The sequence below is a fragment of the Orycteropus afer genome, unplaced genomic scaffold (genome assembly GCF_000298275.1).
Source record: "Orycteropus afer afer isolate SDZICR_OR568_19922 unplaced genomic scaffold, OryAfe1.0 scaffold00476, whole genome shotgun sequence".
Classification (NCBI taxonomy): Eukaryota; Metazoa; Chordata; class Mammalia; order Tubulidentata; family Orycteropodidae; genus Orycteropus; species Orycteropus afer.
Genome location: NW_006922063.1, coordinates 1,718,746 through 1,745,811, shown reverse-complemented (window position 1 = coordinate 1,745,811; position 27,066 = coordinate 1,718,746). Strand labels below are relative to the sequence as shown.

General features: G+C 50.9%; 3 protein-coding genes across 3 annotated transcripts; all 3 read left to right on the top strand.

Annotated features, from left to right (window-relative positions):
• The first annotated feature begins 1,655 nt into the window (after positions 1-1,655).
• On the top strand, positions 1,656-12,192 carry CLIP3 (CAP-Gly domain containing linker protein 3). Its single transcript, XM_007954867.2, has 13 exons — positions 1,656-1,818; positions 4,674-4,813; positions 4,896-4,989; positions 5,191-5,352; positions 5,772-5,890; positions 6,781-7,017; positions 8,531-8,666; positions 8,815-8,943; positions 10,132-10,275; positions 10,344-10,467; positions 10,667-10,731; positions 11,463-11,535; positions 12,138-12,192. The coding sequence occupies exons 1-13, from the start codon at positions 1,656-1,658 to the stop codon at positions 12,190-12,192; spliced, it is 1,641 nt and encodes a 546-aa protein (XP_007953058.1).
• A 2,566-nt stretch (positions 12,193-14,758) lies between these two features.
• Positions 14,759-19,088, top strand: ALKBH6 (alkB homolog 6). The gene is made up of 6 exons (XM_007954865.2): positions 14,759-14,900; positions 15,197-15,265; positions 16,975-17,035; positions 17,385-17,536; positions 17,759-17,878; positions 18,825-19,088. The coding sequence occupies exons 1-6, from the start codon at positions 14,832-14,834 to the stop codon at positions 19,086-19,088; spliced, it is 735 nt and encodes a 244-aa protein (XP_007953056.1). The 5' UTR covers positions 14,759-14,831.
• A 542-nt stretch (positions 19,089-19,630) lies between these two features.
• Positions 19,631-23,734, top strand: SYNE4 (spectrin repeat containing nuclear envelope family member 4). The gene is given in 8 exon segments (XM_007954895.1): positions 19,631-19,758; positions 19,951-20,098; positions 20,785-20,919; positions 21,114-21,308; positions 21,381-21,629; positions 22,399-22,503; positions 23,406-23,464; positions 23,557-23,734. Coding segments are annotated over 8 exon segments (1,197 nt in total).
• Positions 23,735-27,066: the final 3,332 nt, after the last annotated feature.

Here is a 27,066-nt window from a genome sequence, read left to right as displayed (position 1 = left end):
ATGTTAATAGGTACCTATAGCTGCATGTAAGGAGCCCTGGTGGTGCAATTCCTAAGGCATTTTGACTACTAACCAGAAGGTTGGTGGTTCAAACCCCAGCCACTACTTCTGTAAAAATTTACCACCTTGGAAACACAATGGAGGTCTGTATGAGTCTGAATTGACTTGATGGCAGTGGGTTTTTGTTGTTGTTGTTGTTTAGTAGCTCTATGTAGAAAACAGACTGTGAGGGGAAGAGAGAACAGTGAGGAGGCTGCGGAGATAGACCAGGGAGGAAAAGGATGGAGTATGGACTAGGATGATGGCCCAAGCTGGGGTGGATCATCAGTTTCTGGAAATATTTTGGAGCTGGAGTTGCTGGGCCTACCTTTAGAAGGATGAAGGACAAAGCTATCCAGTCCTGTTCAGGTTGGTGTAATTATAGGCAGAATAGGACACATCTGAGCAGACAACCCAGTCCCGGTGGAAAGGCCACGCCAGGGTAAAGGAGCTAGGGAGGCCAGGGCCCTGTGCTGGCTTCAGAAGGGCTTCTGGAGAACAAGTTCTGAGAGGGCTGAAGGGATCCATTGACAGGTCTGTTCCCTAGACACCCCTACGGCCATGTAGCATGGTGATTAAGAGTAGAGACTCTGCTTCCAGGCTGCCTGGGTTTCGAGTCTTAGCCCCACCACTTACTTGCTCTGTGCCCTTGGGCAAGTGGCTTAACTTCTCTAGGCCTAGTAAATGCTCTATGAGCGTTGTATGATCATGATGATTATGATAATCTCTACAAAATCACCCTTCTGAGACACCCCTTATATGGGGCAAGCATGGAGTATGAGATCAGGGCTGAGGTCTCGGAGAGAGAACACCTGCCACCACACACCCTGACTCTTGCGCTGACTGGTGTGGTTTTCAGGTCTGAAGGAAGGCTCTGTTACGAAGGAGATGGACAAAAAGCCCTAGGGCCGCTTCACCTCCCTGTCTTTTGCCCCCGACTCTGCTTCATCTCTCTTCTATCTCCGTGCTTCCCATCCTTCTCCGTTGCCATCTGTTCTTCCTCTCCCCGCCCTCCGTGTCTATCTCCTTCCAGTCGCTGCCACCAGCCTCTTCATCAATGCGAGCTGACTCCCAGAATCTCCTCCCCCGCTCCTGGTTGGGGGTAACAGGACGCATGCGCTGTTGGCGCCCCTCCCTCTCCACCCCCATCTCCTATCAGCGTCTGGGCCTTGTCCCCTCTCTGTCTCCCTCTCCTTCCCCATCACGTCCCCTGAACCCCATTACTCCCACGGGGTCCCCAGTCTCGGCTTTGGTCTCCAGCCTCAGCGCCAAAGGTAAGCTTGGAAGGAGAGGGGCCCGCGGAGAAGGGGAGGGGCGAAGCATCCTGCATCCTGAGATAAACAAATCCTGGGAGGGGGCGGCAGAGACTGAGGGCCTAACGGGAGGAGATAATGTGGGGCTGGGCCCACATACCGGGGCCTCTGTTAGGGGATCCAGAACGGGGGGGACAGAACTGGGGGACAGAAGCCAGCTGGGGCCTGGGAGCTTCTGGGAGGTCAGATCCCCGAAACCTGGGGAGTGTCCTTTCCAGCCGATCCCTGCCTGAAGATTTGCTTGAAGGCCGCCCCCAACTCTTCCCTCACCCCCACCCCCACCCCCAGGGGCCACTCAAGACCATGACTAAGACAGATCCTGCCCCTATGGTCCCACCGCCCCGGGAGGAGGAGGAAGAAGAGGAGGAAGAGGAGACCGTCCCGGAGGCCCCCAGCCCCACCCAGGAGCGCCGGCAGAAGCCTGTGGTGCACCCCTCTGCGCCTGCCCCGCTCCCCAAAGACTATGGTAACCACTCTCCACACCCTGGAATCTGGCCTGGAGCCTTAGTGGCCAGGGAGGGTGGGCCGAACTCTGTTGGTGGTGATGGTTGAGGGGCTGGGGGAGGGGAATTAGAGCCCCTCTTCATTAGTTCAGTAATTCACCTATCAGAGCATGGAATGGAATAAGCCTGATCTTTGATTTATAATATATCAGTCGCTAGTTTAGTCATTCAACAAACATTTAATGAACATCTACTGTGATCCCAGCTGGGGATCAAGATAGATCAAGAGCTGGGGGCAAGATAGACCCAGATTTTCCCCTAAGAGAACTCACAAACCTCAATGACAAACACAGAAATAAGTGTAAAAACATAAATATATAATTAGAAAGCATGATGAAGTTTGTGTTTACCAAGAACAGGATGCTGCAAGGGGTTTTTAAGATATGGTTTCCCTGAGGAGGTTAACATTTGAGGGAGACCCAAGGGTGAATGGGGATTGACCAGGGAAAGGGTGGTAGGACGAGGGTCTCAGGAGAGGGAATGGCCCTGAGGTAGGAGGGTGTGGCCCTCTGGAGAAACGGAAAGAGGCTAATCATACACCAAGCAGCATTTGTCCAGTGCTAGTTTGTGGCAAGCCTTATGCTGGGTGATAGGATTTAATTGTGAGCGATCCAGGCATGGTCCCTGCTCTCAGGAGTGGAGGGACTAACAATAAACAAGTGAATAGATAAGCCAGGTAAACTTGCATCGGGATGAGTACCGTGAAAGAAATAAAAGGTGGAGGTGTAATAGAGAATGGCTGGTGGGCAGCTACTTGAGACAGAGTGGTTGGGGCAGATCCTTCTGAGGAGGTGGTGTTTCAGCTGAGACATAGAGCGTGAGGAGGAATCAGCCGTGGCGGAGCTGGAGAAATAGTCCAGGCACAGAGCAGCATGGGCAAATGCCATGAAGTTGGATTGACTTGGAACAGAAAGAACATCATGGGGCTGCAGTCAGGAAATGATCAGAGTTAAGGTGGGAGGTTGGTAACAGTCAAAAGGGGAGGGGCCTTAAAGGCCACAGGGAGGACTCCTGATGTCTCCTAGCTGATGGGGAGACAACGGTGTAAAAACTGAGGAGTGGTAGGGTCTGATTTATATTTTTAAAAGCTCCCTCTGGCTGCTGAGTAGAGAGTGCTGGAACTCAGCCAGAGTTGGATACAGGAGGAAGTGTAGAAGACCTTGGCTGAGAGTCCCCAGCAATTGTGAGGTTCAGAAACTAGGCACCAGGTTCAGATGCCAAAGTGGGTTAGAAAGGATGGCATTTGCAGGCTTGTCACTTTCGGGAAGTGGCTTAGAGAGGCTCTAAGTTGATATAAGAATAAGGAAGCTGTTTAGGGGCTCAGGATGGAGGGATCAACATGGAAAACAAGGCTGGATGTCACTGGGGCCTGTGATCGGGGAGGAAGAGGGTCTGGGCTGGGGCCCCCAAAGGATCCTGTCTGTAGAATAAGGAGGGTTTGATTACAGAGTGTAAAGGAATCAGGAAATGTGGTTTAGGACACAGAGAGGGCTAAGGTGGGTTCCAGAGAACTAGTAGTGTTTGTTTTTGCATTAACTCCATAGAGATCAACTGAGCACCTACTGGGTGCTAGGTGCTGTGCTGGGATTGGGGATAAGACAGAGACTAAGGCAGGAAAGAAACATGATGGGTACATTTCTGATGAGGGGGACAAGTGAGAAGCAGAAAGGGAGTGAGGAGGAGAGGAAGGGACAAGGAGTGGGGGAGGAATAAACGAATTAGGTTAAGTAGAGGTGTGTGCTATGATTAAAAATAGGGGAGGAGATAGTGAAGGACAGGGGTGCTGATTTAGACACAGAGGTCAGGGAAGGCCTCTCTAAAGAGAGGGCATTTTAGCAAAGACCTGCAAAACCTTGTGAAGATCTTAAGGAAGACTTCCTAATGGGGTGGGGAGAGGGAGGGTGGCCCAAGATGGGGATCAGCAAGGGCAAAAGCACTGAAACAGGAATTTCCCTGGCATTTTGGAGGGACAAAGATCAATGCGGCTGGAGGGGAATGAGTGACGGGGAGAGGGCAGGACAGTGACGGAGGCAAGTTGTGCAGGGTCTTGTGAGCGATGGTAAGGACTTTTGTACTCTGAGTGCAGTGGAAGCCAGGAGAGCGTTCTCAGTCACGGAAGACTATGACGTGGCTTGGGTTTTAAAAGGGGCACATGGACGATTCCTATATGGCACTTTCCTGGGCTCTGTGTGATCAAGTTATTAATTTACTCATTGCACACCCACCGAGTTCCTGCCGCATGCCACGTTCTTGTGCTGGTGCTCATGTTGCTGCTGAGACCGACATTCATCACTGCTCTGACTCTGCCAGTCTGATGAAGGGAGGTGCCGGTTCCTCTGGGTATCACTCTGGCTGGCCACAGGTTGGGTCCTGCCCATGGATACTTTATTTGCACAGTATTTGAAAACTTGGGAGATTTTTCTTAAAAGGGAGGATTTCTGGCATTTTAATTTTTACTCTGGAGATTTGGACACATGCCCAAACTGACAAGGCAACATGGATGACAGCAGTAGCAGCCCCCGTGGGTATACAGACTCTGGAGTGCTGTACTCCTTACCACACTCTGGTTTCATGGGGTGGGGCTTCCTGCTGTATAAGAATTGCCTGACCGATTTTTCGAGATGCACTAGCCATCCAGATTTTTATGTAAAACTTCCTGATCTTGAAACCACACAGAAAATGCCTATGGCTTGACTATGGCCCATTTGCTACCAGTTTGAGACCCTGCATTAGAAGGTCTTAAAGGCAAAGACCTGTAGTTCTCTTGCTTCAGGATGGTCACCTTGCCTGGGGTGACTTTGGACTCTTATCACTCCAGCCTTCACCTTCTTCGACCCCAATGACCCGGCGTGCCAGGAGATTCTGTTTGACCCCCAGACCACCATCCCTGAGCTGTTTGCCATTGTGCGCCAGTGGGTACCCCAAGTCCAGCACAAGATTGATGTCATTGGCAATGAGGTAAGAGCACTGGGAAAGCCAAACGGAGTAGGGAGGGGTCCCCCATATGTTTGGATAACCCTCTGTCCCATGGTACTCCCAGATTCTGCGTCGAGGATGCCATGTGAATGATCGTGATGGGCTGACCGACATGACGCTGCTCCATTATGCATGCAAGGCTGGGGCCCATGGAGTCGGTAAGAGCTCACACCCTCAAACCATGAGCCCCAAACCCCAGGTTCTCAGACCTGACACCCTTAAAACTACCAGAACCTAGGTCTTGTTCTGAACCCTGAGCCTAAGACCCCAAAGTGCAGCCCCTGAGGCCCAGGATCCTCTCTGTGCCCTGGACCCACACTCTGGATAGGGGTCCCAAGTTGACCTGGGCCATCACACAGGGGACCCTGCGGCGGCTGTGCGCCTGTCACAACAGCTGCTGGCACTGGGTGCCGACGTGACCCTGCGCAGCCGTTGGACCAACATGAACGCACTTCACTATGCGGCCTATTTCGATGTACCAGACCTGGTGCGTGTGCTGCTCAAGGGTGCAAGGCCACGAGGTAAGGGGAAGGAGCCTCACTGGAAAGGGGCAGGATCCACAGGAGAAGGGCTGGAGGAGGAAAAGAGCACCCAGGGTCTGAGGAGGCGAGGATGTGGAGTGAATGAAGTGGGGTGTAGGTGAAGGAATGATGGACAGAACTGAAGTCTGGCTGGAAGAGGAAAGGGCACCAGGACATGAGATTGAGTGGGAGGTTGGAGGCAGATGTTACTCAGTGGTCCCCAAGGGACTGGCAAGACCTGGTGAGGAGAGTGGCTAAGAAGCAAGAGGTGGGGCTCTGAGGTGGGGGCGAGGCTCTGAGTCAGGGGATGCAGGAGGCACTGGAGCCTGTGGGTTAAGTGATAACTGCAAGTGGCTGAGAGTAGGGGCCAGGGTCCGCAAGGCCACTCAGCCTGAACTCTCCTCTTGCTTACCTCTCAGTGGTGAACTCCACGTGCAGTGACTTCAACCATGGCTCAGCCCTGCACATTGCTGCCTCCAGCCTATGCCTGGGTGCCGCCAAGTGTTTGCTGGAGCATGGTGCCAACCCAGCGCTTCGGGTACAGCCACCCTGGCCCTGCCCCCAGTACCCTCCTCCTTCTCCCCTCCCTGCCAGACAGGTCTCTGCAGAGGATGAGGGGCCCAGAACCACCTGCTTTTCACAAAATCATCTGTACATTCAACCAATTAAGTGTTAGCTGAAACTTGGTGCTCATTACTTATCAGATGGTCTGTTATGAGCCCTTTTTTACAACAGGCAGCCCAGTATGGTGGGCACACAGATTAAAGGACTTGCCCAGGTTCATCCAGCAAGGAGTATCTTTTTTTTTCAATCTTAGCCAAAGCTGTGGCTCTGTAGACAGCATTTAGAGATCATGAGGTGAGTAGAGTTGAGGGCTTCTAGGAATGAGAGTGCTTGGCTCTCTGTAAGCCCTCCATAAGATCTTCACCCCCAATCCCTCTCTTACCAAGTCTCATCCCCAATACCAATCACCTTGCATCCCAGGCACGGATATCCTGGGGGTCATGGTCTTGCCCCTGAGGCCCTGTCTGTCTTCATTACCCTCTGGCCCAGAATGTGATTCCTGATCCCTAATACACTAGCACATTCTCAGTGCTCATTCCCCCACATGACATCATTCTGGGCTTGGAGTCTGGGGTATGGCCTCTATGAGGACATGACCTACAGCACTGAGATATGTCCCCCATTCCGCATTGGCTTCACTCATGTCCCACCCTCAATTCCTTGACACACATCCCCAGCCCAGGGTCTCAGGAGTGGACTTCCCTAAAGATGTGGTCTGAACATTAATGAGCTGTCCCTTCTTATTTCCATGTTGGCCCAGGGTATGACCTAGTCTCACCCGTTTCATCCCAGACACATGGTCTCTGGGGTATGGTGTCCCTGTGTTGCTGAGTATCCATCCCCTCTCTTTCCATTGACTCCCAGAACCGAAAGGGACAGGTGCCGGCGGAGGTGGTCCCGGACCCTATGGACATGTCCCTGGACAAGGCAGAAGCAGCACTGGTGGCCAAGGAACTGAGGACACTGCTAGAGGAGGCTGTGCCACTATCTTGTGCCCTCCCCAAGGTTACACTGCCCAACTATGACAACGTCCCAGGCAATCTCATGCTCAGTGCCCTGGGTCTGCGTCTGGGAGACCGTGTGCTGCTTGATGGCCAGAAGGTCAGGGACTGGGGGATAGGGTGGGGGAGGGGAAGTACTCAGCCCCCCTCATCCTCAGAGCTGGGTCCCTGGGCAGAGTGCAAGCACCCCTTTGTCTGCTCTCCCTCCCAGTCATTCCCACTGAACGTTATTTCATCCAACAATTGTTCTGTGGCCCCTCCTCTGTGCCCCACCCCATGCTGAATTCTCAGTCTGAAGTGGGAAGGCAGACTCATCACCTGACAGTGACAGCCTAGACTGGCTGTGGCTGTGATGAGGGAAGCACACAAGAGAGTGATGAGAGCAACTCTGGGCACCTGTGGGTCCTGCTGGCTCTTGTGGTGGCTCTTCCCTCCACTCCCAGAGTGGTCGGGGCTTTGGCAAAGCACAGATCAGAGCGATGGGAGTGGGGTGGAGTAGAGCATCCACCCAACTTGAAGATGAGGTGGAAGGAACTAGAAGGAAAGGGGATAGGGTCTCAGGTAAAGGGAAGGGGTGTAAAGGCTTGGGGATCAGAGATCTTCTTCCTGCTGCCCCTCAGGCTGTGCTGGACCCAGCCCATCCTTGGTGATAAAGGGCAGTATCTGTCTCAGCCCTACTCTCATGGAGTTCCATTTTTAATGAAGGAGAGACAGTCAATAAAGTGAACCCATGTTTAAGATGCAGTGAGGACTGTGCAAAACATTAAATGGCTGGATTCATTAAATTGTCTCTGGCTGAGGGCAGAGGTGGTTTTAGCTGGGATGGTCCAGGAAAGCCTCTCTGAGGAGTTGATTGCCAAGCTGAGATAGTCCTGCAAAGAAGAAACAGGGGACACTCAGGCCCAAAGGTGGGAAGGGGGAGTGTGGCCGGAGGGGAGTTATCCAGGAGGGAGAGTTGGAGAGGTCGGCCTCCTAATCTGGTATGTGTCAGCACCCCCTAGAATGCTTCCCACATGTGATCTTATTGAATCCATGTGATAATTCTGAAAGGAGAGTAGATGACTGTCCCCATTTTATAGCCCAGAAGGCTGTAACAGGCTCCATGAGGTCAAACTCTTTGCTGAAGACATATAATAATAATCACAGTGGGTACCACTCAGGCTTGGGGTTTTGCTCAGGCAAACTTCAGCTTTGCCACGACCTGGGGACAGTGATTCCACTTCTCTGGATATCAGTTTTCTCATCTGTAAAATGGGGGTGATAATAGTACCCAACTCACAGGGATGTATGAGATTTAAATGGGTTCAGATGTTTGAACTCTTTAAATGTGGCAAGGGTGACTGGGAAAATGGAGTTGTAATTAAATCTAAATGTCATATGTAGCTAGTTGCTGCTTAACTATCAGACAGGACAGCTCTATAACACTCTCGTACGGTGGCTGCTATTTCGCTTCCCATTTCACAGACAAGGAGATTGAGGAGAGAGGTTAAGTCATATAGCCACTAAATGGTGATGTTCCAAATGAGATTGGACCCTAGAGCTCCTTCATCTACCCACCACGTTGCCAGTGACCTCCCAAAGCTCCTCAAGCCATGTTCCCCTTGTCTCCCCAGACGGGTACACTGCGGTTCTGTGGGACCACGGAGTTCGCCAGCGGCCAGTGGGTGGGCGTGGAGCTGGATGAACCTGAGGGCAAGAATGATGGCAGTGTTGGGGGTGTCCGGTACTTCATTTGCCCCCCAAAGCAGGGTGAGTCCCAGCTGGGGCCCAAGAGGAATGGGTGTGGATGATGGGGTCCTCTCAGCAGTTCTGAGTAATAGTAATAGGGGTTGGGAGGTGATGGTGGGGCAGATGGCAGAGGTTTGGACAACTCCCAGCCCAAGCTCTGTCCCTGCAGGTCTCTTTGCCTCCGTGTCCAAGATCTCCAAGGTGGTGGATGCACCACCCTCATCCGTAACCTCCACGCCTCGGACTCCCCGGATGGATTTCTCCCGTGTCACTGGCAAAGGCCGTAGGGAGCACAAAGGTCAGAGGGGGAGCCCTAGAAGTGGGGAGAGCCAGTTTTGGGCAAATTTTCTTTGTACCTCAACTTCTGTGACTTGGTGTCTTCTCAAAACTCCAATTTTATTATGTTTTTAAATTTTTATTGTGATTTGGGTGAAAGTTTACAGAGCAAATTCATTTTCCATACAGTAGTTCATACACATTTTGTTTCATGACATTGACTGCAATTCCCCACAACAGTTCTCTTCCCACTTCCTCCCTACACTTACTCTTCCCTGTGTCCTTCTTTCCTGTGCATCCCTGCCCCCTGAACTGTCTGCTTGTATATGTACTATCCTTCTGTTCTCCCATGATTGATAGTTCTAAGGAGTGTGTATCTATCTGATGTAAATGTTCACCATATATGCCTGTCTATGTTTTGGCTGGAAGCCACGGGAGTGAGTTCAATTCCAGACCAGAAGGTTAACTAGGGGCCATAGTTTCAGGGGTCTCACCAGGCTCTATCAGACCATTAAACCTGGTCTTTTTTCTAAGTTTTGTTCCACATTGTTCTCCCACTCTATCCAGGATCCTGCACTGATCTCTTTCTAAGTGGTTGACAGTGGTAGTAGCCAGGCACCATCTACTTCTTCTGGTCTCATGGTCACATAGGCTGAGGTTTGCGTGGTCCACTAGTCCCTTGGACTAATTGTTAAACTCCAATTTTAGAGGAAGATTTCTGAGTTCCTTACTTGTATGATGCAGTTTCTCCTTTGGCCAAATACTGGCCCTATTCAGTTCTTAGACCTGTGGATTCCCTGCCTTCTGCGACTTAATTTCACCTCAGGCCCAACTGTGGGTTTCTTGGCCTTTATAACTTGATTTATCCTCAGATCCAAACATTCATTTCAAAAGGACAATTTCTGGGTTCCTGAATTCTGTGACTCATTTTCATCTTGGCCTGAATCTCAGCTCTGAGAAAGGATTTGAGGTTCTTCAGGTTCTGTGACGTGGTTTCCCCATGCCTAAGATTGTCCCCTAATTTGGGAGATAGAATTTTCTGGCATCAGGGATTCAATTTCCCTTTACACCCAAAGCACTGCAGTTCTGGGGAAGGCTCTGACATTCCTGATTGGAACGAGGACAGCATTCCTGCCCTGGAGTTTTCCAGGTGGTCTCCAGGTTGGTGTTTGGAGTCCCCACTCCCAACCCTTGTCCTCTCTACCTCCAGGCAAGAAGAAGTCCCCATCATCCCCATCTCTGGGCAGCCTGCAGCAGCGAGAGGGGGCCAAAGCTGAGGTTGGAGACCAAGTCCTCGTTGCGGGACAGAAGCAGGGAATTGTGCGCTTCTACGGGAAAACAGACTTTGCACCAGGTGAGGGCGGGACTCTAGACTAGGGTCCACGCAGGCCCACAAGGCATTCTAACACTCACTTGCTGCAGGTTACTGGTATGGCATCGAGCTGGACCAGCCCACGGGCAAGCATGATGGCTCAGTCTTTGGTGTCCGGTACTTCACCTGTCCTCCGAAGCATGGGGTCTTTGCACCAGGATCCCGCATTCAGAGGTAAGCCCAGACGTCAACCCTCAACCCAGGGCACCACTCAGAGTCTTGATCCCTCTGCAGATGGTCTCCTCTTGGACATGAGGGCAGTGTGGATACCCCCTGACGCCCTAGCTCTTTGCTCACAGATGCTCTGGGGCTCAGCTCCTAGTCAGACCCACCTCTTGTGGCTCTGACTCCTCCCTTCTCCATGTCTCCCCAGGATTGGTGGATCCACTGACCCCCCTGGGGACAGCACTGTAGCCAAAAAAGTGCATCAAGTGACAAGTGAGTGGGGATCTGGGGTGTGGGGATGAGTGTAAGTCTGAGGGTAGGAAGAAGGTTCTCAGGGGGTATACTGGTGTAATTGGGGACATAGGGTTCAGGAAAATGATTATACAGGGTCCCAAAGTGAGTAGGTGCTATGGGATCTGGGGATGTTAACAAGGTTTTGGGAGGTATTTGGAACATGGGCTCAATAGGTATCAGGGACATGGGTAAGTACTAATGAGGGGGATAATAGAGACAGGAGGTCCAAGTAGGTACTGGGAACATGGGTAAGGATTAATGACAAAGGGTTCAGGTGGGTAATGGGGACATGGATAGGTATTAAAGACAAGCAGTCTGGGTGGGCACCAAGGACACAGGTGGCTTAATAACAAGGGGTCTGGGTAGGCAAATGGGGTTTAGGCCAGTACTGGGAACATGGGTAGATGTCAATGACAAGGAGTCTGGGTAAGTACTGGGGATAAGAGTAAGTTCCGTAACAGGGTGAGTGGGTGTTTATTATGTAGGATCTGTGTGGGTACTAGGGAAGTGGGGTCTTAGTGAGTATAAATGACAAGGATCAAGGTGGGTGTTACAAATCCAGGATCTGTGAGCGGCTTGCAACTACAGGGTCTGAACAGGTCTGAAGGATCCATGTGTCTGAGCCAGAAGGGTACATCAGGTAAAAGGGGTGATAGGGGGCTCCATCTGTTATCCCTTCACCTAAGACCCTGCCCTCCCTTCCTCTCTAGTGATGCAGCCCAAACGTACCTTCACAACAGTCCGTACCCCAAAGGACATCACATCAGAGAACTCTATCTCCAGGTGTGTGGCCAACCCCTGACCCCCTCTTCTGTGCGATATTTAGGAAAAGGCACCCACAAAGTTGCTGGTCTCTGTGGTCTGGAGCTCAGGAGAGAGGTTGAGGCTAGAGATCCAAAACCTAAACCCACTGCCATTGAGTCAGTTCCACTCATAGTGACCCCCACTGTGTTTCCAAGGTGGTAAATCTCTGTGGCAGTAGATTGCCCCATCTCCTTCCGTGGAGCAGCTGGTGAGTCTGAACCACCAGCCTTCTGGTTAACCATCAAATATCTTAGGCACTGCACCACCAGAGCTCCTTGAGGCTGCAGACAGGTTAGGATAACTTGTAAGTAGGTAAGCTTACCCAGAAAGAGTCTTTACGGAATGAGGCCCCACATTGGCTTTCAGTGACTTCAACTTTTAAGGGGCAAATAGAGGCAGCAGACTACTCTGCCTCTCCTTCCTGTCCTCCCCTCTTCCCTTACAAGCCTGAGAAGGCACAGCCAGAGAGGTAAAGACAGAATCCAAAAAAGCTAAATTCCGAATCCTTGGAGTTGCTAGAGGCTGATGGATGCAGACGTTCCTGGATTTCTCACCAGATCCTATCTGGTTCTCCTTTCTAGGTTGCTCTTCTGTTGCTGGTTTCCCTGGATGCTGAGGGCGGAGATGCAGTCTTAGAGGCCCTGCACACTCGACAGAGAGACACAGAGCCCCCTTTAGTGTCTCCTGAGATGAGGAGAACCCCAAGTCACCCTGAGATAGAGATCCCCAGTAACATCCAGAATAGAAACCCCCATTAGCCAACCCTCAATCACTGAGGTTCCCATTATTAACAGATTCCCTCATGATAACCCCCCAAATACAGACCCCCATGTCACCCAGAGATTCCCTGAGTATAGCACCTTCAGGCTATTCCCCTTCCCCAACCCCTCACAGCAGACTCCCCGCCCCAATTAACAGATTTCCACATTAACCCAAGTGACTGACCCTCTCCACATAATACAACAGGTCTTTCTTTAGTCACTCATCACTGAATCAGAAACCCTCCCATTAAACAAAGACCTCCCCAAATCCACTTGAAATAAACACAAGTCAGAAGAGTAATGACCTTCATGTCACTATCCCCCATTTAACATAAGCACTCTTGAGATTTTGTGACTCCCATAGTCACCCCTAAGTCCTCATATTCCAACCCCCAATTGGAGACCCATTAACAAACCCCTGTTCTTGCCCATTAAGAAGAGACCCACATTAACCAGCCCACTGTCACTCCCAATTTATAGACACCAAAACAGTCCTGGAAGTGCTAATTACAGGACCCTCAAGTCTTCCTACTCTCTGCCCCCTCAAGAAACCCCCAGTGCCTTGTATGAAGCCCACCCCACATGGCCCACAGCCCCTGTGCTGGCCAAGTTCCCAGAAAAGTCTATTTTTAAACTAGTAACTTCCCCTATTGGGGGGCCCCAAAATTTGGAGGCCCCATTCTAGGCCTCTGGAGATCCTAAACCCCAGAATACATATGTCCCAAACTCCCCTATGTTCCCAAGTCCTGCAGCCCCAAAAAGACCCCAAAGCCCTAACTCCCAGATACCCCAAATCCCCAGGGAATCCCAAATTTAAAAATCCAATCCTAAACTCCCAGGATACCCTAATCATGGAGGTCCTTGTACCTAGGGTGGAGGAGACTACAGTCTGGGGATATGCATTCCAGCCTCCCAGGGCATCTCGATCCCTATTCATAGGCCCCAGCACCCCTGGCAGAAGACTTCTCATCCTTGGAAACAAAGAGTCCAATGCAGAGTCCATGGATCTCAAGACACTCAAATTCCAAGAGCCTCAGCCCCAAGGGAACCCCAAATCCTAAAGCCTCCATGGATGGCCCCAGGGCCCTGAGAGAATCCCCAATTTTGAAGCCCCTGTTTGAAACTACATTCTGGTCACAGGTCCAAGACACCAAATCTGAATCCCTAAAGGACCCCACAAGCAGCTGGGCCAAACAAACATCATGAGGGGGAAACTGAAGGCCCAGGGGGTCCTGGGCAGCCCTGGGGCCCTGACCATCAAGGACAGCTCTCGACTGCCCATTCACTGCATGACCCCAAACTCAGCATGATCCCTGCCCCTTCAATAAAGACGTTTCTATGGCCTCTGTGTCAGTTCAGTGGGAAGTTAGTAGCGTTGCTTCTGTACCCTTGCTGAGGGAGGATGTGAGAGGAAGCTTCCTTCAGTCTCGCCTCCCTGGGGCATGGCCACGGGATGGTCTCGCCGGCGGAATTCATAGTCTCCCGTGTTTTTCCCGCGGCTGCGAAGCCGCCCCTCGTAACTAGGCCCTCAGTGGCATGGATACGTTCGCTTCTGGAACCCTGATTGGCCGGTGCGAGGAGATGGGGTTCCCAGTGGCTCAGAAGCCTGGAAGTGCAGCTTACCCCTAAACGAAGGTGGAGAGGCGGGAGAATACTGAGTGAGATCGCCGATTGGGTGGAAGGCGGACACGTTTGGTCTCTGAGAGTTTCCATTGGTCTGAAGATTCTATCGTCACAACGTGGGGCGGAAGTGGATGGGAATTGTTGGGAGGTGTTGAATTTGGAAACTGGAGGGGGCACGGTGGTGAACGGTTAGTGTTGGAGGTGGTCGGGGTTGGAGATAGGGGGCTGAGAGGGCTGAGAGTAGGATATTCGGGGCAGCTCTGTGTGGGAGTGGGAGTGCGGGGAGGCTCAGGGTATGAGATCCTAGAAGACTCAATGGGGAGTCCGAGGGGTTCGGGGACAAACGAGGGTATGAGAGCGATCGATCGGGCTGAAGGCTGGTCCAGCGGTGCTGAGGTGAGCGGGGTGCTGGGGGAAGGGAAGTCTGAGGAGGTCCAGAGGGGAGGGATTCGAGGAGGCTTCAATTTGGGCTATAAGAGGAATCAGAGTGGGGAAGCTGAAGAAGCTTGAGGCCAGCTTGTGGGGGCGGCGGTTCATGGGGGCCCTGAGTAGTTAGAGTGCCGGGCTCATGGTTGCAAGTCTGAAGTTGTTAGGATGAAGTCTCAAATCGAGATGCTTAAAGGTGTTCCGAGTGACTCCTGTGTGGGGATCAGAGAATGTTCTCTGAGGGGCCTGAGAGTGTGGACAGAATGCACGGGACTGTTCTGGCTGCGCGTTGTGCGGGGCAGGGAGCCTAGGCGCTCACTGTGTGGCTTTGGCGATACTGAGGAGTCAGGTTGTAGAGACCAAATGAGTTTCTCAAAAGGGCTGAGGTGGGGCGAAGGGCAGGATAATGGCCTGAGGGCAGGAGGCTTGGTGACTTCCCCTTCCCCTTCCCACAGGACAGGGTGCATGGAGTTGGTGTCAATGGAGGAGCAGGATGCCAGGGTCCCAGCCTTGGAACCATTCAGGGTGGAGCAGGTTGTCAGACTGAGGGGTGCAGAGGGTGAAGGTGGGACTAACGGGCGGGGGTGGGAGGTGAGGATAGACGGGCTGACTCCTGGGTATGTGGGCTGGGATTGCCCCCTCTCTCCAAATTCATTCTTACCCCCAGGGTCCAGCTCTCTTCTCCTCAGTGGGCATTGTCCCTAGACTTCAGACTCCAGCCTGTGGGGATATCCTGAGCCCTCCCCTAGTGGGATGTGCTGCTCAACAGTGATAGGACTCTGGTGGGGGTTGAAGGGCACATCTGGAGGAGTGCTGTCTCTCTGTCCCAGGCACCACCTGTAATCTACTATGTCCCTGACTTCATCTCCAAAGAAGAGGAGGACTATTTGCTTCGACAGGTGACCCCAATGCCCTCCTGGTCTGTTTTCCCCCCTTCCCAGATCCCTCTTCCCAAGCCCCTATGTGAGTCCCCAGAGCTGCAGTGAAGACCTGATAGGAAGGAGAATGCCACACAGCACCCATCCCCCACTTTCCCTACTCCTCTCTCAGGACCTGTTGGGATGAGATTTTTCCAGGAGGCCTAGGGAAACCAGAATGATCTTAGAACCCACTCCCATCGAGTCGATTCCAACTCATAGCGACCCCCATTGGGTTTCCAAGGCTGTAAGTCTTTACAGAAGTAGATTGCTTCATCTTCTGCTGCAGGGCAGTTGGTGGGTTTGAACCACCTACCTGCTGGTTAGCAGGCAAATGCCTTACCCACCCACTATGTCATCAGAGTTCCTTAGAAAGAAGGTGGTTATTATGGAGCTCAGACTCCTAAGCTGAAATAGCCCAGTCTAGCCTCCAAAATGAAAGTATTATTGAGATTATATTCCTTGTGCTGGAATAGCCCAGTGCAACCCCAGAGTCTCAGGAGCCAGGAAATTACAGAACTCATGCTCCGTGTGCCGAGATAGCCCAATCCTGCTGCTGTAGAGAAAAGAAGCCTATGAACATAAGCTGACAGAGATAGCATTGAGATTTAGGGAATGGAAAATTTAATGTTCCGACTTCTATTCTGAGATAGCCCAGGAATCAGAATGTTACAGAATAAATTGTTCCCTATGCTGAATCTTGGCATAGGCCCAGAGTCTTAGGAACAAGGTTACCAAGCACAGACTGCCTTGCTGAGATAGCCCAGTCTATACTAAAATCTGGGAGAAAAGAATTTAGAAAGGTCAGAGTCCTTGCCCAGAGACAGCCCTTTGCAGCCCCATACCTTTAAGAATGAGGTTACAGAGCACGGATAGTTCTCTGTGCTGGGCTGTCCCAGTCTAGCTTGAGCCCCAGGAACACACTGACTATAGACCAGAGACTCTTGTGCTGAGATGGTCTATTCCAGAGCTTTGGGTTCTTGACATATCTTAGAATCCCTGGGTTGAAATAGCCTAGTCCAGTCCTACAGCCATGAGGTGCACGAGATTATAGACTAGAGTGTGGATGTTTTGTACTGATTAGCCCATTCTAGGCCCTTGGGATCTTGGCAGCAAAAGATTTTCGAAGTACATACTCTCTTCACTGTGCTGAGACAGCCCAGCTTAGCACACTCCCTCCTTCAGGCAATAGGAACAAGGAGGTTCCAGAAGCATAGTGCCTAAGGCACTTGACTGCTAACCAGAAGGCTGGTAGTTCAAACCCACCAGCCACTCCTCGGAAGGAAGATGGGGCAATCTACTTCCGTAGTGATACTGCCTTGGGAACCCAAGGAGGGGTTGCTATGAGTCAGGTCCGACTCCATGGCACATAACAACAAGATAGCTCAGGAATCAGGAAATTACAGGGTGCAAACTATTTGCTGGGCTGAAAGCACCCAGTCCAGCCCCCACAGCTTTTGTCTCGATTCAGACCATGATTGCACAGCTCAGACCCAGTGGACACAGGTAGGCTTTGGGGCTAGAGGCCTGTCCAAGGAAGAAGGTAAACAGTAAAATCCTAGGAGCACACTATCCTAAAGAACAATCCTACAGATATTGCAATACCCCAGGTAAAGGCATCCATGTTGACCTAGGTAGGAGGATCAGGGAGGGGTCCTACAAAAGGAATAACCTTTTTCTTCACTTCCTAGGTCTCTAATGCCCCAAAGCCAAAGTGGACCCAGCTCTCTGGGAGGAAGTTACAGAACTGGGGTAAGTGGCCCTGGTTAGGAACAGAGGTGATTTGGGGATGTGAGCCTGGAGTATGGGGCTGAGGTCAGATTGTGTCTCTGAGAGTTCAAGGCATCCTAAGGGTTCAGGAAGATTCTGAAAGGTCAGTGGAGGTCCTGAGGGGTTAAATATTTCCTGATGCGTTGGGGCATCTCAAAGGGTCCAGGGGTCTGGAGAAGTCAAGAAATCTTCAAGGATCGGGTGATCTCTGAAGGTTCAGCATTACCTGAGTGGGTCAGGGTGCTGACAACCACTGGGGTATCACCAGTGGGACCTCAGGTGCCAGTGCTCGTTGGGTGGGTGCCCTCAGGACTGCATTGCCTTCCTCCAGGTGGGCTCCCTCATCCCCAGGGCATGGTCCCTGAGCGGCTACCCCTGTGGCTCCAGCGTTACGTGGATAAAGTGTCTGACCTCAGCCTTTTTGGGGGTCTCCCAGCCAACCATGTCCTTGTGAACCAGTATCTGCCTGGGGAGGGCATCATGGTAACACACCCTCACTCCAGCCCCATGGTAACCTGCATCCCCCTAGACCTCTGACCCGCCATGGTGCAGGCATCATGTTTCCCCACCCTCCACATTTGTCACTTGGCCACATAAGCCAACCAGGCATTCATCTCCCTGTCCCCAGCTTGGGAGCCCCCCTTAATCCTAGAGGGTGGGGGTGTGTGGACGCCTGCCCTGCCAGCCCTCGTGCCCACCCCCCAGCCCCACGAGGATGGGCCACTGTACTACCCGACCATCAGCACCATCAGCCTGGGCTCCCACACCATGCTGGATCTCTATGAGCCACGGCAGGCAAAGGATGATTACAAAGCTACAGAGGAGGTGGGTCCTGACACACTGCCCCAGCCAGTGTTGGAATTCTGACATCCCGTATCCTCCAAAATGCTCCCATTCTCCTGCTTGAAGGGTACCCCTGACACCCTCCCACAGACTTCCTGCCCCCTCATGGCATGTACCCACACCCTTCCAGATACCTTCATCTGTCTGCTTGCAGAGTTCCCTGGACACCATCATATTCACAGACACCCCTAACACCCCACACATCCGCTGACCCCACCCATTCACAGTGTTCTAATAGCCCCAAGGTCTACACACACTCCATGTGGAGTTCCCCAGTACCCTGACAGACTCTTCAGTGTTTTCAGATACCCTGATACCATTCAGTCACGGAGTGTTCCAGCATCATCCCAGACACCTACCTGGACTCAGTCTGCTGCACAGGGTACCCCAACATTGACATCCACCCTGTCATTCCTATAATGCAGTCTGTGGTGCAGGACACTCCCAGATTCTCCTTGGCATCTAGATACATGACTTGCTGCGTAGGGCCCCGCCCCCCCAGGTATCCTGACTCCCCTCTGTCCATGACAGAAGCTTCCTGACCTCTTTTTCTGGGTGATGCACTTCTGACTGCCCCCCCCCCCCATGTTCTCAGAAACTCCCCGGGATGCACTGTCTGCTCTTCGGGGCTTGCTCTTGCCCCTGCCAGGTCCTGGCTTTGGCCATGCTCTCTCAGCCCCACTTACCTGATGTCCTGGGGGCAGCTGATCCTGGGTCCCAGCCCAGCTGCAGCCTAATTCCCCTCCTCCCAAGAAACTGCTGAGCCCCTCATGTCCACTTTCCCAACCTGGTCCCAGTACCTGTTGGTTTTCACTCTGGCAGCCAAATCCCCAATGCTTGCAACCAAGCTTTCAGCTGGCCAGGAAATCAGCTGATCTCTCCCCCTCCCCACCTCTTGGGGCCAGCTGACCCTCCTTTTGATGCGCAGCCTCGGCCCCCACCCAAGCCCACCACCTCGCTGCTGCTCGAACCGCGCAGCCTGCTGGTGCTCCGTGGGACCGCCTACACCCGCCTCCTCCACGGCATCGCGGCTACCCGTGTAGACGCCCTGGATGCCTCTTCCTTGCCACCCAATGCAACCGCCTGCCCATTGGCGCGGCCCGGAGCGCGCCTGGCCCGTGGCACTCGCGTCTCACTGACCATCCGCCGCGTTCCCCGCGTGCTGCGTGCCAGCCTCCTCCTCAGCAAGTGACCTCATGGACCTCAAAGGCATTCCCGGGTTACCCCTAGGGCCGGCCATGACCCTGTGACCTTGGAACCCTGAGATAGAAGGGGTTCCCTGGCATTAATTTTCCTGATAACTTTGTGGAAACCACAGAAAAAATATCCTGTTACAAATAAACCAAAAATATCTTTCATTGGTTTTGGTTTTTGTGGGTGGGGCTAGATGCTCGGGTCTTGAGGGACATTGCATCGGGGACCTTAAAATGGGTGGGGTGGGTCCTGGGGTCGTTGCAGGATTGTATCCAGAACCCTCTTAGAATGGAGTGGGATGGGCTCGGGAGATTCCTACCGAATCTGGGGAGGAAGGAGTTAAGTGGTGCTGCAGTCACCTGAGCTGGGCATCAGGTTACAGGGTCCAGGTTCCCTTGGATGAGGTGGAGCCAGGCCTGCACCTGTGCGCTGACTGCCTCAGGCCAAGGTAAGCTGTGCTGAGGTCTTGGGAGGACCTCTGGGGCTAGAGAAAGCAGTCTTACTGGGGGTCTTCACCTGACTGTCCCCAGGCCCCCACCTATGGCCCTGCCCCTACCTGCAGACCCTAGACCCCCATCAGAGACCCTCACCCATCCCCCTGGAGTCCCTGGGGAACCGGACATTGCTGAAGGCGCCATCTGCTCTGCAACTGAAAAGGAGAAAAGCAGGTGGGGGCTGGGGCTTTTGAAACTTGAGTCCCAAGTGGGTGGGGGCAGGGGCAAGGGCCTTGTGAGGGAAGGGAGTGCAGTGGCTGTGAGCCCTTGGAGATGCTGTTCTGGGACAGGAGTGGGGTGGGGTCGGGTGGGTAATGGGAGCATCAAGGCTCACCCAGAGGCCCATCAAATTCCCCTGCTTTGCAGGCCAGAGCAGGCCCCGAAACTGGGGCAGAACTTGGACGCTCTTGAGCACTTGCAGGGTGGACTGAGAGGTGATGAGCCTGCCGCCAGTGCCCCCAGATTGCCAACTCCCTCTTCCCATGAGGACCTAGCCAAAGGCAGACCCTGTGAGGTGAGCTGAAGTGACCCAGGCCTCCTGTGCCAGCCTCCACTTTGTCCCCTAGAATCCAACCTTCACACCAGGGTTGAGGTGCTGATTCTGGAAAATCTGTGGATCTGTGGGGGAGAGTCATTGAGGGACTAGGGGAAATGGTTCTTTACCAACCAGTGTAGAAGCTGATGTTGTTGTTATGTGCCATCCGAGTCAGACCGACTGACTCATAGTGACCCCTCCTTGGGTTTCCGAAGCAGTATCACTACAGAAGTAGATTGCCCCATCTTCCTTCCAAGGAGTTACTGGTGGGTTTGAACAGCCAGCCCTCTGATTAGCAGTCCAGTGCCTTAGGCACTACGCTATCAGAGCTCCCAGTGTAGAAGCATTTCAGTATTTTACCAAATAGGAAAGAAACATTTCAACATTGGCCCTGGTAGAGCCCCAGCACTCCCTCCCTGTCGAAACCCCCAGGCCCAGCATATCCAAGTTGTTAGGAGCCTTGAAAACCAGGAGACCTAGAACTAGAGGTCCCCAAATCTGGCTCCACTGGAAGGGATCCCAGGTTGGAATTGCCCAGCCCTGGTGCAGTCCTAGAGATGGACTCCAATGCAGAGAAAGGATCCAGAAGGAAGAAGCCTACAGAAGTGAGATGGCAGTGGGGGTCTTAGCCCACTGGCCCTGATTCAGCTTCCTATATTTCCTAGCACCTCACCTCTGGCTGCGAGGTAGTGGAGGCTGAGCAGGACCTCTGCCTGTGTGGGCTGGGCCTCCAGCTGCAGGAACTGGACCAAGGTCTGGGACCCTGGGCATCATCCCGGAGTGGGATGGTTCAGCTACAGGTGGGCATGCAGGAAGCCAAGATGTGGGAAGGTGGACAGGGCCCGAGGGGTGGGTGCAAGCTCCTTGGGGTGGGAAATAAGGGGTCATTCTATGTTCCAAGACTTTGGATAGGAAATGGGGGTGTTACTCCAGATTCCAAGTGTCTGGGCCCCCTAGTCTATGTGGGGGTGATGTCAGACTGTGTTGTCCCCAGGCTCTACAGGCGGACTTACATGGGGCAGCCGAGTATGTGGATGCCCTGCTGGCGTTCAGTGAGGTGCTGGCACAGCGACGTGAGCTTCAGGCCCCGACACCCCTGGAACAAGTCCTGAGGGTCCTCAGAGCCCACCGAGACAGCATCTTCCAGTGGCTGTGGCAGTTGCAGGCCAAGCTGGTCAGCTGTAGTGTGGTACGCCCGACCCTGGTGGTGCCCAGCCCGGGCCCCATTCCCAACGCCTGTGACATCTGTCCTCTGATCCAGGTCTTTGAGGAGGCTAACAGGCTGGACCAGGACTTGGAGACTGAAGAGGACTCAGATGGCCCAGGACCTGGTGGGGTTTGGGGACCCTGGGCACCCAGTGGCCTCTCCATCCCTGCAGAGCTTGAGTGGGACCCAGCAGGGGATGTGGGGGGCCTTGGGCCCTTGGGCCGAAAGGAAGCTTGGACACCAGGGGCCCCTTGTGAGCTGTGTGGTCACAGGGGCCCTCGGGGCAGAGGACAAGACCTTGAGGTAAGAACAGGGAAGCACCCCCATCAGTCACCACAGAGCATCTTTGTGTGCCTCCTAGCAGGGTCCTTCCCTTTCAAGGAGGTCTTGATGTCTCTGTCTTTCCCTCTGTCTCGATCTCTGAATGTCCCTTTTTGTCTTTGTCTCAATGATTTTCTCACTGCTTCCATACATCTTTGTCTCTGTTTCCCTCTCCCATCTGTCTCCATCTCCATCTTAAACCTAATTTCTTTTCATACTCCCCATCACTTACCCCACTACAACTAACTAGCCACCTGGCTCTTCTTCAGACTTTCTTTCCCATCTCGAAGCTCCCAGATGCATCCCTAGCTCACCTATTCACTTCATTCCAGTCTCTGCTCAAAGGCTACCTCTTCAGAGAGACCTGTCCTGGCCATCAGACACCATCATTTCTTAATTGTCTTACCTTTTTTCCTAACAGCACTTACCACATTTGGACATTGTATGTTAATTAATTAATTTATGGTCGCTTTCTTCCACTGGAATATAAGTTCCACGGTGACTGGGACTTTGCCTGTTTCAACCCCTATTGTGTCACCAGCTCCTAGAACAGTGCCTGGCATGTAATAGACCCTCATTAAATATTTGTTGTATGAATAAATAAATAACGTCTGTTCTCTCTTGGTTACGTTGACTCTGCCCCTCTCTGTTTCCCTCCTGAGATCTCTCTCTTCCCCAAAATCTCATCTCTATGACCCCCTGCCCCCAGCACACACATATCTCAGGCCCTCTCCAACCTCATGCTCTCCAGGGATCCTGAACCTCCTTCTTCTCACAGGACATGCTCATGTTGGGCCTCAGCCACTGGAAACATCTATCAGATCACCAAACACGCTCCTTGATCCAGAAGCCTCAGGTAAGCTGGTCCTCAGCCAGGTATATCACTTAGAAATCATGATGGCGAGTGACAGCAAACCAACCCAAACTGAATTACACGAAGAAGGGGATGGTATTTCTTCATGTAACTGAGAAGTCCACACAGTGCTGAATTCAGGACCTCAAATGCTATTAAGACTCAGTCCCACTCTCTTTCAGCACCACTTCCCCAAGATGGCTTCCTTCTCAGAAAAAAATGACTGCCTCAGTAACTACACATTCACTTCCCACTGGTTTACTCACCCTGCGGGAAGAAGAGTGTCTCTTACCTTGACAACAGCCATGGTCCAATTGCCCACCTTGGGTCTTGGGCTGTACCCTGACCTATGGTGGCCAGGTTAGTGGAGTGCTGATTGGTCAGATCTGGATCACACGTCCAGTCATGGGCTGGGGGATGTGTGGTATCAGCTCACTTGCTGAACCTTTAGGCCTGACTACCCTCCTCCCTCAATTGAACCACTGTTAACAGGAAAAATAGAGTACAGTTAGGGCAAACACAAACAGAATATCCATCCCACTTGGAGATATTCTAGGTATAGAGGGAGTGCTAAGAAAGGAAGAAAAATAAGGCCAGCCCTGTAGGTCTGTAATCCAAAAACAAAAAACCCACTGCCATTAAGTCCATTATGACTCAGCAACCCCATAGAGTTTTCAAGGCTGTAAAACGTTATGGAAACAGACTGCCTCATATTTATGGAAACAGACTGCCTCATCTTTCTCCTGTAGAGCAGCTGGTGGGTTCAAACCACTGACCTTGTGGTTAGCACCTGAATGCTTTAACCTCTGTGTTGCTAGGGCCTCTTAGGTCTATAGTGGTAAAGGGAAAGTGCGTACTAAGTGTTACTTCCATCCGTCCTGCTATTGGCTGCTGTCTACCTTTAGGACAAGAAGAAGCAAGCGTCCTTCAGTCCCCAGGATGTGATGCTGGAGGTGGATCCAGGGTGAGATGCCTGGGAGGTGGGTTTGGGGGTGTGGGGCCAGGGCTCTGGGGAAAGTCCAAACCATATAGCTAAAACTGTATTTCCCTTTGCAGAGCCCCTGCTCCTGTGTCCAGGTGGCCTCTGACCTTCCTCCTCTTCCTTCTTTTTTTCCTCCTGGTGGGTGTCACGCTGCTCTTGCCCGTCTCAGTGGGTCTCTGCTGCTCTCACAGCTGGCTGGCGAGGACGCCCTACCTGGTGCTTAGCTATGTCAATGGTCCCCCTCCAACCTGAGTCCATAGCCCAGACATGTGTGATAAATGGTGACAGTTAAATGATGTGTGAGGATATGGGGTGCTCAAGTACCCAGAATCTAAGATAAGGCTCTGATGTGTCTGGACAGCCCCCTCCCTGAGCACAGCTGCCAGTTTCCACAGACCTCTTGGCTTTGAGCACAGAGCACAGAACTTATGAATCAGCCTGTCTTGGGTTTGGTTCCCCAAAACCCTGAGACAAAGATTCAAGCACACATAGTTTATTTGTGAGGTGATCCTAGGAAGATTGGTAGCAGAGTGCACAGAAATTTTAGATTGAGGGCCAGGTCAGGACGCAAACCTGGGTCTGTCATTCAGTTTTCCATGCCAAGCCAAATCTCTACCCTTTGCCAAGGAACTGTGGTCTCTCTGGGATGACCAGTGAATAGGGTGGGCAGAGTCTTGGCAGTATTGGCCCAATAGTCTGAATGATGGAGCAAATCTATATAATTTGTTCACTCATTTAACAAATACTGACTGAGTGCTTGTTATGAGCCAAGGAACCAGCAATGTGGCCATGAACAAGAGAGACTAAAATCCTTGTCCTTGTGGAGCTGACATTTTAGTGGGGTTTTCCCCCACTAAATAATAATACAATAAATAAAATAGTAAGTGAAATGTATAGTACATCAGAGTGTTAAGGAGAAGAATAAAGGGGGTAAGGGGAAAAAGGCTATGCAATTTAAATACAGTAGTAGGGGAGAGTATCAGGGAGACAGTTGGCATTATAATTGTGCCATTATAGCAATTACAGTAATTACAGTGAGGAAGTAAGCCACATGGACTTGTAGAACAGCTCTGTCCAATAGAAATATGCAAGCCACGAGTGGAATTTAAAATTTTCTAGTAGTCACATTTAAAAAGTAGAAACAAGTAAAATTAATTTGAATGCTTTAATTTATTTAATTCAACATAGGCAAAATATTATCATATTATCACTTCAATATGTAATCAATATACAAATAATTAATGGGAGATTATACAATCCTTTTTACTACTAAAAAAAAAAAAGAGAGCCAAGCCCATCTCTGTCATTTCTGACTCATGTAATCATGTGCTTCAGAGTAGAGCTAAGCAGATCACAAAAAAAACAAAAACCAAACTCGCTGCCATCGAATTGCATCTGACCCATAGTGACCCCTCCTTGGATTTTCGAGGCAGTATCTCCATGGAAGTAGATTGCCCAACCTTCCTTCCGAGGAGTGGCTGGTGGGTTTGAACTGCTAGGCTTCTGGTTAGCAGTCAAGTGCCTTAGGCACTATGCCACCAGAGCTCCTTGGCTATAATCTTTATGGAAGCAGATCACCAGTCCTTTCTAAACATCGCGTCTCAGAGTGGGTTTGAATCACCAGCCTTTAAGTTAGAAGTGTGTTTCTGTGATGCTCTCAAATCGCGTAAGGTGTAAGTCACTATGATGTTCGCAAAATACGTATGTATAAGCAAGCACTCATAAATGAACTTAAGAAATAAGTCTATCTTTGTGAGGCTCTCTAACATTAACTATAAGTTATTAGAAACCTCTAAGTCATTATTAGAAAATTTTTGAGCTTAGACATAGAAATATGTGAAGGTAAATAACCTTGAAGTTGACTTTGACCTGGTGTGCTGTGATAAAACAGCATAGTTAATCATCGTAAAATAGCCTCAAGACATACATCTAAACAACCTCCCTAATTTCCAACTTTGAAAAAAGATGTGACATTTGGCTTCTCTAACCCTGGAGAAAAGACATACTAGTCTTTGACGTCACACTGGCCTTTCCTGTGTGAGGCCGAGGTGAGAATTTCACATATTAACACTGGATTTCTGCTCACTCACTGAGAGAAGACAGAGATGGAACCTCCTCCTACACTCTGAGTCTCTGAAGACAGACTCGGAACTGAGATTCCGTCCAGTGCCACCACTGACCTCAAATCAAGTATGAACTGTGGTCAAGCCTTCCTCCTGAAACTACTCAAAAGGTAAAAACCTGAAGTCTGAGGACTGGGATTCAAACCATTAAACTAACAGTGTAATTGTAATTGTTCATTTTGATTTTCCAATTCTAAATGGACGTCTTGAGGTCTTACTTGTGTGCCTTGCCTACCTTGCAATAAACTAAACTAGTTTATGCGTGGCAGACCTAAACATTTATTTATGTTTAAGGTAAAAATCCATGGCAAAAAACAAACCATTTGTGCCACCCAGAGACCTTTTATTACTAAGACATTGAAATATGGTATGTATTTTACAGTTAAAAAACCAAAACAAACCCACTGCCATCCAGTCGGTTTGAGTCATAGCAACCCTGTAGAAGTGACCCATAGGGTTTCCAAGTGTGTAAATCCTTACGGAAGCAGGTTGCCTCATCTTCCAAGGAGCTGCCGGTGGGTTCAAACCGCCAACATTTGGTTAGCAGCCAAATGCCTTGGCCATAGCACCACTAGAGCTCCTTCTCACACATAACATCTTACTTCAGACTCCTAATTTTCTTTTTGTTTGTTTGTTTGCCCTTCCTTCACAACTCACCCCTGGTAACCATCAAAGATTATTTCTTTCTTTATGAAACCCTTTCCTTGGCTTTTACAATAGTGGGCACATACAATATTTGCCCTTTTGTGATTGACTAATTTCATTCACCATAATGGTCTCTAAGTTCATCCATGTTATGAGATGTTTCACATATTCATCATATTCTTTAATGTTGCATAGTATTCCATTGTGTGCATGTACCATAGTCTGGTTATCCATTCATCCATTGATGGGCATTTAGGATGTTTCCATCCTTTTGCTATTGTAAATGCTGCTATGATGAACATGGGTGTGCATAAATCTGTTTGTGTGTCACAGCTCTTATTTCTCTAGGATATATTCCTAGTACTGGAATTGCTGGATTATATGGTATTGCTATTTTAGCTTTTTAAAGAAGCACCATACCATTTTCCATAGTGGTTGCACCATTTTACAGTCCCACCAGTAATGTATGAGGGTTCCACTCTCTCCAAAACTTTTGCTAGCTTTTTTTTAAAAAAAACTTTGTTATTAGTGCTGGGGGAAGATGATATCTCATTGTTGTTTCGACTTGCATCTCTCATGGCTAATGGATGAGCTCGGTAATGCATGGTTAAGGCATTCAGCTGGTACCCAAAAGGTTGGTGATTTGAACCCACCAGCTGCTCCACAGGAGAAAGATTAGGCAGTGTACTTCTGTAAAGATTTACAGCCTTAAAAACCCAGTGGGACACTTCCACTTATAGAGTCGCTATGAGTCAGAACTGACTCAATGGCAGTAGATTTTGTTTTTGGTTTAATGGCTAATGATTGCAAGCATTT

Excerpts from the sequence above, each read along its gene's own strand:
- CLIP3 (XM_007954867.2), top strand. The coding sequence starts at position 1,656 with ATGACTAAGACAGATCCTGCCCCTATGGTCCCACCGCCCCGGGAGGAG. Across the intron at positions 10,468-10,666 it reads CCAGGATCCCGCATTCAGAG|GATTGGTGGATCCACTGACC; the intron begins GTAAGCCCAGAC and ends ATGTCTCCCCAG. Across the intron at positions 11,536-12,137 it reads TCAGAGAACTCTATCTCCAG|GTTGCTCTTCTGTTGCTGGT; the intron begins GTGTGTGGCCAA and ends TCTCCTTTCTAG.
- ALKBH6 (XM_007954865.2), top strand. The coding sequence starts at position 14,832 with ATGGAGTTGGTGTCAATGGAGGAGCAGGATGCCAGGGTCCCAGCCTTG. Across the intron at positions 14,901-15,196 it reads AACCATTCAGGGTGGAGCAG|GCACCACCTGTAATCTACTA; the intron begins GTTGTCAGACTG and ends TCTCTGTCCCAG. Across the intron at positions 17,879-18,824 it reads ATTACAAAGCTACAGAGGAG|CCTCGGCCCCCACCCAAGCC; the intron begins GTGGGTCCTGAC and ends TTTGATGCGCAG.